At 47.8% G+C, this 13,126-nt stretch overlaps 5 protein-coding genes across 5 annotated transcripts; 2 read left to right on the forward strand and 3 right to left on the reverse strand.

Moving 5' to 3' along the window:
• Positions 1 to 394: 394 nt before the first annotated feature.
• Positions 395 to 2,269, reverse strand: ATNIH1004_003920 (uncharacterized protein; the record flags this gene model as incomplete). Its single annotated transcript, XM_033568592.1, has 2 exons — positions 395 to 439; positions 506 to 2,269. 2 exons carry the CDS (start codon positions 2,267 to 2,269, stop codon positions 395 to 397), a joined length of 1,809 nt encoding a protein of 602 aa, XP_033427398.1.
• Positions 2,270 to 4,377: 2,108 nt separating this feature from the next.
• On the forward strand, positions 4,378 to 5,325 carry ATNIH1004_003921 (uncharacterized protein; the record flags this gene model as incomplete). Its single annotated transcript, XM_033568593.1, has 2 exons — positions 4,378 to 4,581; positions 4,642 to 5,325. The coding sequence occupies 2 exons, from the start codon at positions 4,378 to 4,380 to the stop codon at positions 5,323 to 5,325; spliced, it is 888 nt and encodes a 295-aa protein (XP_033427399.1).
• Positions 5,326 to 5,769: 444 nt separating this feature from the next.
• ATNIH1004_003922 (class I SAM-dependent methyltransferase) lies at positions 5,770 to 6,685 on the forward strand (the record flags this gene model as incomplete). Its single annotated transcript, XM_033568594.1, has 2 exons — positions 5,770 to 5,969; positions 6,028 to 6,685. 2 exons carry the CDS (start codon positions 5,770 to 5,772, stop codon positions 6,683 to 6,685), a joined length of 858 nt encoding a protein of 285 aa, XP_033427400.1.
• A 315-nt stretch (positions 6,686 to 7,000) lies between these two features.
• On the reverse strand, positions 7,001 to 8,914 carry ATNIH1004_003923 (MFS transporter; the record flags this gene model as incomplete). Its single annotated transcript, XM_033568595.1, has 7 exons — positions 7,001 to 7,252; positions 7,299 to 7,443; positions 7,503 to 7,930; positions 7,981 to 8,337; positions 8,401 to 8,500; positions 8,558 to 8,790; positions 8,852 to 8,914. The coding sequence occupies 7 exons, from the start codon at positions 8,912 to 8,914 to the stop codon at positions 7,001 to 7,003; spliced, it is 1,578 nt and encodes a 525-aa protein (XP_033427401.1).
• A 1,990-nt stretch (positions 8,915 to 10,904) lies between these two features.
• ACSF2_2 (Nonribosomal peptide synthetases (NRPS)) lies at positions 10,905 to 12,969 on the reverse strand (the record flags this gene model as incomplete). Its single annotated transcript, XM_033568596.1, has 5 exons — positions 10,905 to 11,251; positions 11,319 to 11,651; positions 11,710 to 12,092; positions 12,168 to 12,465; positions 12,555 to 12,969. The coding sequence occupies 5 exons, from the start codon at positions 12,967 to 12,969 to the stop codon at positions 10,905 to 10,907; spliced, it is 1,776 nt and encodes a 591-aa protein (XP_033427402.1).
• Positions 12,970 to 13,126: the final 157 nt, after the last annotated feature.

A 13,126-nucleotide genomic window follows, 5' to 3' on the forward strand; every position in this document is an offset into this window, starting at 1 on the left:
CATCAACCTGCCTATGTAATGTTACACTACATAGTAAGTACTGCTGTAACCCCTAGGCATTACATGCACCCTGCAGCAGCCTGATCAGAAAGGTAAAAGATACGCGAGATTTCACTGCTACTGGCAAAGCATGCTCATTCCAGCCTATTTAGATGTGACTAATATAATCCTGGGTAAAAAATTGATGGCCAACTGCATGGAGTTGAGCAGGTAGACTAACTGAATCATTTAGGTGTAACCCCTAGGGCTCTAGGCCGAGCCCTGAGAATGAATCATGCTGAAGGTGCCTTGTCTTCTATAGAACTAGGGAATATATCATTGCCTATATCATTTCCTATTTCGGATTTCATAACAGTAGAATTCTTCGCAAGTATGCTTAGCTCTCCACCAATTATCAAATGCTATCAGCTACTCTCAGATTCTCACCCGCCTTCAAAACCTGAAGTCTTTTAGGTCAGTTCTGCTTATAATAGGTAGATATTGGATGTATGACAGTGCGACTCACCGCCTGCATGGAAGCCCACACAGGGTCCTCATGGATACCAACGCCCCACGCAACGGGCATTTTCCCCGAACCCAACTTGACAAAGCTCACAGTCTGTCTAGGAGTATTTGGTTTACTGTCAAGGATCTGGGTCTTATGGTCCAACAAGTCAAAACTAAAGCCGAGGTCGGATGCAGCATCCGTTATACTTGTGATCAGCTCGGGACCCGAGCCCCGAATATTATGCCGAGCACCGTTTATCGCGACGCTGGCTTGCAGGGATACAGAGTAATTTCCATTTTTGGTGTTTTCATTTGCTTTTTTATTCGTGGCGCTTTCATGGAAACCCCCGTTTGTGATTTTCCGCTTCTTGGCAGTCCCGTTGGTGCTGTTTCCATTCATGGAAGTATTACCATTGGCATGGCCATTTGTGGCATACCCATTCACATTCTCTCCATTCGTGGACTTTCCATGTGTGCTATGTCCATTTGCGGCATGTCTGTTCGTGACGGGTTGAGTTACATTGGAATCAGTATCACCCTGGTCGACATTACAGCTCAGAAGTTGGAGTTCAGATGAGTTCACGAGCATGTAGTTCGTTTCGAAATGGTCCTTGATCATCTTGGTAGTGACTTCAAGGCCAGTCTTATTAGCATGGTCTTGCACAACTCGGGTGAATAAGAGCTCGAGCTCCAGAGGCATGTCAATATCGAAAACCTCCTTGACAAGCCAGGCAATACCACTCTTTCCACTCTGCGAGTTGACACGGATGATCGCTTCGTGCTTCCTGCCAAGGTCCTCCGGGTCCATTGGAAGATACGGCATTTCCCATTTCTGGAGCTCTCCTTCCTTGTTCTCAAGACGTCGGCGTTTGTATCCTTTCCGGATAGCATCTTGGTGGGTACCTGTGAAGGTGCAAAATACGTATTTCCCGGCGTACGGAGCTCGTAAGGGCACCGGTACCTTGGTCAATTCCTCAACCATGGTTACCACCTGATTTATATCGCTAAAGTCGATCCCAGGATGGACACCTTGTGTATACAGGTTTAAGGCCAGGGTTACCAAGTCCACATTTCCGGTGCGTTCGCCGTTCCCGAAAAGACATCCCTCTACTCGATCTGCCCCGGCCAACTGGGCCATCTCTGCGGCAGCTACGGCGCAGCCACGATCATTGTGGGTGTGTAAAGAGACACACACCTTTTCTCGCTCTGTGATGCTGTCGCAGAAAGTCTCTATCTGGTCCGCGAAGACGTTTGGCATTGCCACTTCTATCGTGGAAGGCAAGTTAAATATAATCTGATTCTGCTCTGTTGGTTCCCAAACTGCTTTCACTGCCTCGCAGATTTCAACCGCAAATTCCACAGATGTGTGTTGAAAGTTCTCGGGCGTAAACTCGTAAGTCCATTCAGTCTGTCGAACCTCAGGATCAGGAGAATCTTTAGTCAACTCTCGGAGCAGCCGCGTGCAGCGAACCGCGAGATCTATCATTTCCTCCTCTGTCTTGTTGAAAACGATCCGTCGGAAGCATTCGGAAGTGGATAAATGGAGATGGACAATGACTTTGTTAGCGCCTCGTACCGATTCAACCGTCCTGCGAATCAGCTCTTCTCGGCATGGAGCCATGACCTGAATCCAGACATCATCCGGCACCTCTCCAGGACTGGTAGAGAGACGTCTGGTGAAGTCAAAATCGGTTTGGGATGATGAGGGATATGATATCTCGATTTCCTTGTATCCAAGCCGCACAAGGGACTGGAAGTAGTAAAATTTGGCATCACCATCCATAGGCTGTTCCCAAAATTAACTCCTAAACCACGCATGGAATTAACTAGCTGGGCAAGATACCTCTGGTAAAGACTGATTTCCATCTCTCAGATCAGTGGCTAGCCATCGCGGTGGTTTCTTCAAGGCTCTATCGGGCCATTTTCTACCGGGAACATGCAATAGAGGAAAAGCATCATATTTTTGCGCCGCGTTCTCAAGCCTTACCGAGATACTATGGTTAATTTAAGTAGAGTCCCCATACCAAGAAACTTACATTGTTCCAAGAGTTCACCGAATCGCAGAATAGATTTTATGCGAGATGAGTTATCGTAATTGCTGGCCAAGTCCTCTATAACCACTAAACCGAGGCCATTGAACCTTTCCTTAAGAGTCTCCATGTCATGAATAGGTATTCAATGATTACCCAAAGTGGAAATTCTTACTCCGATAGAGACGGAGTATTCCATCGCCTACGAGAGCAAAGCCAGGTCGATGAAGTGTTCATCGTTGGCGAAATTGGAAACAAGTGCTCCGAGACTGACGGCTCAACCCGACACTTTTTTAGGGCATTGGCAGGAGAAACGAATTAGTATGATATTGCGTCTTGCCACATTCGCAGCACGTTAATGGGTATGGTTTCATCAGCTTGGAGAAGCGCGGATGCAGATCCTGCAGTGAGATTTTGGGTCGTGTCAAGCCGGGGCCCCGGCGGCCTGTTCCGTTCCGTCTTTTGTCCACATGCTTGTCTGATTACCAATAAATCACTACTAATGTTGTCGACTGAAGATGTTAATCTGACCTGCATTCGGCTGCGATGCGGAATATGCCCGGATGCCACTGTGCCGAAGCGCTCGCTAAAATCCAAAGGACCTTGGCATGAGTTCGCTTCTACGATGCGTCCAGTTGGCTCTAGTATACCAATCATTTGCTCGCATTCCTACTAGAACAATGAGGATTGGTGGAAGCGTAGATAAGTGCTTGCCGGAGTTTCTCGGTATATGGAGCGGACCCCCATCATGGACGTCACCCTCCCGTAAGCCAAATATACTATCTAATGTGAATGCCTGATGGGTGCTGCATCTTTTCTCTGGATATATGTTGTAAACATCTAACCGATGTGATGCAATGTTCTAAATGTGACTTTTCTACGCTCAGAACTTGGATATGCACCCCTGAGGGAGCCATGGATGTTGAGGCTAATCTACGTCGGCCTTACGCCCTACCTATCGCTAGGGGTATATTCACACTAAATTAGTTTAGCTCGGCCACCGTTTTTTTTTTTTTTTTTCTTTTTTCTCTTTTTTCAACCACAATTCAGACACGCCTGCATCTGTCCCCTGCCACCGGAGATCCAATTCCAGGCCAAACGCAGGTTTTACCCCTCTTCCGAGTCACGTTGCGCAAGATCATGTCTGGGTAATCAACTCGCATGCATGACGAGATCAGCCTGACCGAATCACACCACATTGTATCGCAGCCTGGAATTAGTAGAGATCGACCGAACTTCTGTTCTGAGCTGTAAAGGCGGCGACACTTTTCTTGTGTGTCTGGAACAATTCCGGGCCCGCAGGATCGCCGCTCTAATTTAGTCTGGCGGGCCCCTGCCCCGCCACGGATACGAGAACCTCCACGTCTTGTTTTGCTAAAGCAATCCCTCACACTTACTCCCCTCCCCTCGCCCGATTTTAAAGAAATACTCAGTACAGCCGGTCTGTCCTCATGAGGATAATCCATAGAGGCTTCGAGTCGACTCATATCGATCAGTCCGAACAAAGGTCTCCTCGATCACCATGTCGCCATCCCAGTCTGCCGGCGCTTGTATTTCCCCCCCCTCCCGGAGGAAGCAGATTCCCGGTACGCTGGTACTAAACTGGCAACCGCCCGAGACCCAGGCATCGAAGCCATTGATACGTCGTCCTATGACCGCATGTGAAGCGTGCCGCTCTGCCAAGGTCAAGTGTAACGGTCAGCGAAGCTGCGAGCGGTGTAGGAACCGTGGGCTTCGCTGCACATATGCTCCACCACCGAATTCACATAGCGGGCACGGGAACGGAAACGGGAATACAAATGGGAATGTTAGTGTTGAAATAGCGACAGCAACGACAACGTCTCCGTCAAATAGCCAGCCAATGTCTATAGCGTCGCTTCCCACGAGCCAGACAGCACCTGATCCGATGTCAGTTGACTTGACTGGCGATATCTTTTCTATTGCTGGCGGAAGCGTCCCATCGACACATACTAGTAATGCAATGGAGCAGTGGCGGGAGGAGACGTTTAACCAGGCGCTCGAACAATTCGATTGGGTGTTTCCAGAATCAGATCTCAGCCTTAATGTAAGCCACCTATCACGTGTGCAATGTTGAGCCTCCTGTGGTAACAAAGGATGTTCCAAGTCCTCTCAGACTCCGAGCCGCAATGGCTTCGATTTCTTCCAAAACCCGACCGAGGGAATTACTCACGCCGCACATGACAGCCACAGCACTGTCTCAGAGCCGATGACGGATTCCACGGGCATGTCCCCGCAAACGCATCCGTCGCCACAGAACTGTCAGTGCCGTGCAAACATGATGCTGCATGTACCGAAGCTTGAATGTGCTATTCAGGAAAAACCCAAGCCGCAGCTAGACAAGATGTTCAAGGTCACGGGCGATGTCATTCGCAGCTGTCAAGAGTCGACGCGCTGTGGCTGTTATGTGGGGCCCGTAGATCTGGTGTGCATTATGACCGTCTTTGAGCAAACAGCCGCCTGCTTTGACTACATTGCAAAGTCCGGCTTTGACGGAACCGTCAAGGTGGGCATTGGCAACTACTGTGTGTCGCTAACTGATGACGCTTCGTTGAAGCGGATGCTGGTTCTAGATCTGGTCAAGCAGGCCAATGAACTGCTGGACTCGATCAGCGCTCTCGCACAGAACATGTTTGTGGCACAGAGTGAGCCCGGTGTCAAAACTATGAACCGATCACCAGCCTGCCTGAACCAGCTTAACCTAGATTATGTGCGGGAAGCCATTGCTAGCTTCAAGAAGCTTTTTCGCTTGATCACAGATTTCTTTGGAGAGAAGGATTCAAAGACATAAGTAATGATGACGTTTCATCTTTGGCAAGCAAAGTGAAAAGCATAATAGACCAGTGCAGAATGCATGACCTCCAGAGTGAGGGTTATGATCTATGATCATAATGGATACATTACAAGTAGTTTGCGATCCGCAAGTAAGCTGTAGCAGAAGGAATAGAGGATTTTCTCGTTTAGGCTTTCTTCTTCCAGATATGTATACTGTCTCAATATCGTAATCGTTACTCCGAAGAGTTCCAATTGGGAAATATGTCCGACCTGCCAGTCTGGTACGTGCATGGCAGCCAATCTCGGACATACGAATTTGGTAGATTCAGCAGCCCCAAGTGACGGAAGCATATCACATAGAAAAGCCACTTCGCATGCTCGATGAATTTGGAATCCTGGCACTCTCAGCAGACCAAACGAGATCAGTTATATTTTCTCATCCATTGAACGTCACGTCAAAATGTCTATCCAAGCCGCACCTCTCCCTCAGCTTCCTCCAACTGGCCCTAAGTCAAATTACAAGTACCATCCAGGACGGTACCAGCCTACGTTACCTCGGCTACCCGACACGGCCAGACATATTTTCAGGGACTACTCATTGATTCCTGAAGACGAGATCCTCAACCATATCTACCGAGTAAGGGACAAAGCATGGGATATGTAAGTCGCTGTTCCCGAGCTGTATGGTCTAAAACTAACCCTTATTACTTACTTCCAGTCTGCCATATCCCTGCATCGGGGTATTCCGATTCCTTGACTTTGGCGCCAACCTCTCTCCGATATACCCCGAGGTAGTTCAGCGCATGCGCAATGGACAAACCTTTCTTGACCTTGGGTGCTGCTTCGGACAGGATATCCGCAAGCTAGTCAGCGATGGGGCGCCGTCGGAGAACATCATCGGCGCGGACTCCGAAGGACGGTTTATCGAGCTAGGCTACGAGCTGTTCAAAGATAGAGACACACTGAAAGCGCACTTCTACACGCAGAGCATCTTCGACGAAGATTTCCTGTCCGAATGGCACGGCAAAGTCGACATGATCTACATCGGAGCGTTCCTGCACCTGTTTGACTTCGAAAAACAGAAGAAGATCATGGGACAGCTGGTAAAGTTGCTTCGGAAGAGGCCTGGATCTCTGGTATTTGGGCGTAATATTGCGGCGGAGAAGGGCGGTGATTATCGTATGGAGTCTTTCGATTGGGACTTGTTTCGGCATAGCCCCGATACAATGCAGTTGCTGTGGGACCAGGCACCTGAGGGGGAATGGGGCGTTAATTCTGAGTTAATGCCGTATCGGTCTGAGGGGTGGGATAGCCAGCATAGGGGGTGGGAGGGGGAGGAGACGAAGGAGATGAGGTTTGTGGTCACCAGATTGTGAGTATGTCTTTAGTTTCGTCTGCAGAGGAGAATATGTTGTAGTAGGAATGGATTATGTTGAGGATTTAAACGTTTATTTATGGCATATATATTGCATCAATGCAGCCTAGATATACACTCCACAAGTATATAAAAGCACACATCTATACATACGCATAATACATTTTGATAAAGAGGATGTCAATATTTCCTATGAATTGGAATGGAAAACCGAAATCATTAGTCTTTTCTATATAAAATTATTGCAGCTCCACTTTTTGACGCAGCATTAAGGAAACCTGGCTGTTTCTCTTCACCTCTAAACGATTTTACTCGCTCAATCGAACTGAATCGAGAACCTCTTCCGCCAATCTTCGCCATACTTGCGGAACACTATAAACATTCCTCCCAACCCGAGTGAAATAAATGCAAGAAGAGTATTCCCCCAGCCATACCCCAGCCTATTATACATGGGAACACCAACCAGGGGTAGCAGAGCAGCAGACAAGCTTCGAAGAATATTTCCGGCAGCGATCGCACTAGCTGCATATTTTGTATAGGCATCGATCATGTATACATTGAAAGGGATCTTCAAGAAGTCAGCCCCCGAATTTCCGTTGGGAGATACTACTTACGAAAGTGAACATGACTCCAAACCCAACCAGACCTGTTGCCACGATAGGAACGGCAGGGTGTACACGCTCTTGGGTTGTCCATCCATAAATGATAAGCCCAACGGGAATTGCGATTGCGCCGTATATCAAGGAGTCCAGGCGGTATCTACATTCCACTCTGATCAGCATAATGAGCTGCGTATTTACCAGTCCGGTAAAACTTACTCCGGCTTTGCTTCTCCATGCTTTCTAGTTAGACGAGCGTGGGTCCTATCGTTGGCGAAGCTAGCAATACTCAGAGAGATCAAGAAACCGATCGCCAGACCGAGATACACCAGGCCGAGCTTTGCCTCGCTGAAATTGTATTGGCCCTCGAAGACCACAGAAAAAGTGGAGAAGAGGAGATAAGTGAAGCCGTAAACGACAGCATTGTAGATGGCCAAGCCAGTGACGACGGGGCAGAAGAGAAACATCTTTACCGGGCGACTGATGGCGCGTTTTAGAACACTGCTCACGGGCAGCTGTCGCTGTCCCTTGGCATATAACGCCTGGTTTCCCGTTTGTTTGCGGAGTTTCTTAGCCTTCCACTCAAGAATGACGGGCGCATATGTTTCGGAGTATGTAAGGGCGCAGATTATTCCCATTGTGCCGTTCTAGCAATGTTAGTAGTTTTACCGGTAAAGTGTATGCTTGATCGACTCACCAGAATAAGCAGCAACCAAAATACCCATCTCCACCCCGCTGCTGCGGCCAGAAAGCTGCCGGCAATAGGACCAACGGCAGGGCCGAGCAGGAAGCCTACGGAATACATCGACATGGCAAAACCCCTGCGATGAATTGGCACCAGGTCCGAGATAGTTCCGCCGGCATTGTTAAGGGAGCAGGATGCGGAGCATCCCTGTAGAAAGCGCATTATCACCAATCCAGGCAAAGAAGGTGTCAAGGCACATCCAAGCGAGAATGCGCTGAATCCAATATTCGCACAGTTGTAGATCACTCGCCGACCGACGACTTCGGACATAGGGCCCATAAGAATAGGGCCCACACCGGTGCCCAGGAGCTAAGCAGTATATTAACGTCCATTCAGGGACCGAAATCTCGAAGAGATTGACAAGTAACCAACCTCAATAGTAACCACCAAAGTCCCAACCACTTCATTGGTCGAATGAAACTCCCTCAGAATCTGTGGTACTGCGGGCGCAATTGCTGAAGACGCGATAGATCTAAAACCCAGTTCGCATTAGAAATTACCGATTAAGTACTAGACTTCTCCCACTCACGTCGAGAACACAACACAGGTAATTATACCGACAAGCATGGCTCGTCTCCAGCGCGGCCAATTGCGAGGATTTTTAGGGTCGTCTGGCCCATCCCAGTCCACCTCATTGGGATCGGGGTGTTCGACTTTTTCTCCCTCTGCGGTAGGCGGCGGCGTATTTCTTTCGATGTCATCTGTTCGGTCACTGTCGCTGCTAGCGGTATTCTCGTTCGTCGCTGGGCGCACAGAGATACCCTTCCCGTTATAGTAGCTGAGTTAGCGGCCTGTATGCTATAAAAACCTGCCGGACACGCACCTGTTGCTCGCTGTGGAGCCCATCCCTCTTTTCGTCAGCCATATCGTTTATTCCTAGCGGCATAAACGCTCCCACAATTCTGAGTACCAGCTTTATTAAATACTTGCATTTTGATCAGGGGTTTTGTAAGCTAACACCGGAAATTCGACCAAAACATTGCCTTTTTAGGCAATCAATTTCCCGAACTGATGTATCTCCTAATCAAGTCACATGACAATAGTCCACTTCTGTCCAATCACGGATAATAGGTTTTACTACTATTATGACAGATACAGCAATAGGAGAGAGAGTATGGAGTAAAGCTGTCGAAGTTTATCTTTCACGATGTGCTAGAGAGAACCCTCCAGTTTATGGATAGTTTCCTAGTATGAAGCAAACGTGTTTAAACCAGGGCTTGTTTTTAAGCCGCTTCCTTCTGGGTAAGATCATGTGTGGCGTTGCTTTGGTTGACAGCCGCCGTATAATAGGGATTTCGCACTGCCTTAGAGGCGCTCGCGTGCCTACCATCCTGGCTCGAAGAACAAAGCTTCAGTAGCTATCACATAAATAGCTCTGGCGGGTCGGAAGTTCAGTCCAGAAATGCGTGAACTTTTCTAATCACACTTCCCCCTTCCTGGCCTATCCCTTTCACAATGGGTTATATCAGCAAAAACAGTGCAGCCAGGGAGTCAATCTCGTACGAATTTGACAACTACAACAATTCCATGCCTTCTCAACTTATAGTGCGAAAGATGAAATCAACTAATAGACCGTCGGGTGACCACCATCCAGGCAGGTGCTTGTAGGTATCATGATCCTCCAGAACGCTAGACTAGGGAATATTGAAGCAACGAATACAAGTAGGGCAGACCTCGCCTATGCTTAGCAAGGCCAACCCACTGCGAAGTTGACTGTCAACAAGTTCAGATCCGTGATTATTACAATTAATCATCTGGCGGAGATATTAAACAAGTGTTATATGCGGCCTGCGTCACCTACCCAGTGCGATACTATAAAGTGCTTAGGTATGTTTGAAACCCAAAGGTCCCAGAGAGCTCAAATGTAGTGGTCTTTTTGGCTAATGGAAGTTCTGGCCCTAAGCTGAGCATAACAACAACACACCGGAGGAGGTGGAAAGTTAATTATGCTTAGAAGGCTCAAGAATTAGCGCAGACCTTTAGTCCTTAGAACAGTCCACCAACTGGTGGAAAATAAAATAATTTAGTTCACTAAACTCATCTTCTTTACCTCGGCTCTTGGGGTGTACAAGTACCAGCGCGGCCCCGAACTGTAATAATATAGTTTCCAATAGCTAGAATACCTGAAGAATAGAACAAAGTGTTATTCGGAAATAATAATTTTAGAAACACCACTGCACATGTTGCTCTGAGTAAAATAAAACAAGCAGGCTAAGGATTTAGCTAATCTATTAGACAAAAAAGTTAATTCCATGGCGCGCCTAGTAACCTGTGCAAATCAGATACCAGACTACACCCGCATTAATAATTGTGTTCCCAAAAGCTCCAAGAGTAGTAACGTTACTACCAGCATATAGCATAGTTGACACTAAGTGCCAAGCATATACATACGGGAGCGCAGCATTTGCTATATGCATCGCGGATACCTGCGTTTCCAGCTGGTTTACTGGCCAAAGAAGTCTTTGCGATAGGAGTTACAACACGTGCAGAAGGCAGAACAAAGGGGGCTACGTGAAATAGTCTCAGTCAAACAACGCCTCATCTCTATACAGACGGGGAGTACGTGATGGTCTTCCCTTACATTTTGTCAACCATAAAATTACGCGTATTCGCAAGTATCGATCCTTCATTGAATAAGGTCTCTGATTCAACTAAACTACCAAAACATCTTGCTTTTATAAAGGCGAGGTAAACAAACCAAAAATGTAAACTAACCCATATAGGAGAGTACGCGATCCGATGATGAATAATCAATATTACCATAATTGGCGACACATTCCTATCGCTAAGTTTGATGTGCTGGGGAGGGAGGCAACATAGATACTGGGCCTAAGCCGCGTTCATTTTCAGTGTCAATTTCACAGGTTCTCACAAATTTAAGCTACAAGTACGCTTCTTCCTTTCAGCAAATCCCTTGCAATGGCGCTGAGCTCGGTCTTGAGAACTTTCCCGGTAGCGTTCACAGGCAACTCTTGTGGAACCCCTGCCTCTTCGCCAATCCAAAACACATGATCGGGAATCTTATGGGGAGCAATTCGGTTTCTCAGCCAGATTTTAATGTCTTTGGCATTGAGTTCGCTCTGGGCATTTTGTCCGCGTTGAATATATGCACCGATTGTCTCTCCCCAGCGAGTATCAGGAATGCCAATTACAGCAGCTGCGGCAATGTCTGGATGTTGCTCAAGGACTTTCTCTATGTCTGCTGGGGCGATGTTCTCTCCTCCTAAAATGAACGAGAAGCGTCAGAGTAATTGGGTCTAAATATCCTGTTGGATGGATACTGTACATACCCTTCTTGATCATATCCTTTACTCTCCCGACAATAACGCAGGCACCGGAATCGCTCAATGTTACAAGATCCCCGGTTCGTAGCCACCGTCGCCCCTGGGCATCTTTTACAATAGCTTCCTCTGTCTTCTGTGGGTTCTTGTAATATTCACTAAACACAAGATATCCGGATACAAGAAGTTCTCCTCGGGTTCCGGGTGGAACAGTCTTCAAGTCACTATCCACCACCTTGACAGATGTATGGGGGAGGGGAGTGCCGACTGATGATCGATCGTCCAATAAGCAAACCTTGGCAGGATTCGTCATAAAGCTGACACAAGAGAGCTCCGTCATGCCTAATCTGTGTCAACCAGGCGTTTCCTAAATAGATGTATGATATCGGGAGGGAAATACCAAAAGCGTAAGCTAAGCCTCTTAGTCCAAACTCGTCACACAGTCTTTGTATTAAAATTTCAGAAAGGCTTGCGCCAGCGATGATGCCAGTTCTCAGGCGAAGCCTAAGCGGAAGGGCCTGAGTTTTCGAATGATCCAGCATAGCTTGAAACATTGTTGGCACTGCGTGGATCACAGTACACCCATCCTCAGAACAAGCTCGAAGACTTGAATCCGCGTTGAAGACGTCCGAAGGGATAATTGTTGTACCCCCGTGTGCTAGAATTGCTAGGAGCCCGCTTACTAACCCAAAGCAATGAAACAAAGGGGGGGAACAGCATAGAATATCATCGGTTGTGAAGCTAAGCCATGATCCGATAAGGTAGGCATTGTTAACGACGTTACTTTGCACACAGTCAGTCAAATATTACACTGAATAAGGGAATCATACTCAACAAGTGTGAGATTGGTATACATACTGGTGTGTGACTATTGCAGCCTTACGGGGACCAGTCGTACCGCTAGTGAACTGGATGCACAGAGGGGCATGCGGATTTTCCTCCACCCAATATTGGTCCACAGAATGCAGGCCAGGTTGAGTGCCATTTGGCTCTATCTGGCGAAACTCGTCCCATGAGAGAACATTGCTAGATACCTTTTCAGACGTTCCTAACTGTACAATGAGCGACGTGCGTTGCTGTTTAGCTGCAAGTTCTTTTAGAAGATTCTTGTTATTGCGATATCCAATCCTCTCAGCCATGAAAATCGCCTTTGGGTCTGTGGCGTATAACCAATTAGCAAACTGGCATCCGTTGGATTTTGGACATTGCGCAATCAGTGTGCGCTAAACGAGAAGCCTATGTTACCTATGAAATCAACCGTAGAAACCACCTCCTCCGCTGTAAATGTGGGGTTGATGATGGTAAAAACGGACCCAATCCCAGCCACTGCGAAGAGCAGCTGGACGTATTCAATGGAGTTTCCGGCCAGCACTATCACACGGTCCGTCGGGCGGACCCCATGCATGAGCAGAGCTTGCGCTATGTCTCGGCTGGTGTCGAATAACGACTGGTACGTCAAGCTTGTTTTCTGCCATCGCGATACCACCGCGAGTTTCTCCGGCCGTCGATCGACCTGCTGTTGCAGCATTTTCCCCATCGACAACTCCTGCAGAGACGGCACAGTTGGTCCATTCACGATGAATTCGCCACTTTCTCCAACCTGTATCCCTCCCTGTGGGGAAATAGCACTCGCCTGTACCGCAGGATTTGGTGCTGCCATAACGACTCGGCTGACTGCGAATCAACCGGGGGACCTATGCATGAAAATTCGTTGGATCCTGAACCCGGACAGTCCAGGACCCAGATTTATTGCATTCATGTTGATCTGACGCAGATGGTTCGATTCTTCCTGGAATGCAAAATACCGATGATGTTGG

The sequence above is a fragment of the Aspergillus tanneri genome (genome assembly GCF_003426965.1).
Source record: "Aspergillus tanneri strain NIH1004 chromosome Unknown AapTan_3_pilon_pilon_pilon, whole genome shotgun sequence".
In the NCBI taxonomy this organism is placed as follows: domain Eukaryota; kingdom Fungi; phylum Ascomycota; class Eurotiomycetes; order Eurotiales; family Aspergillaceae; genus Aspergillus; species Aspergillus tanneri.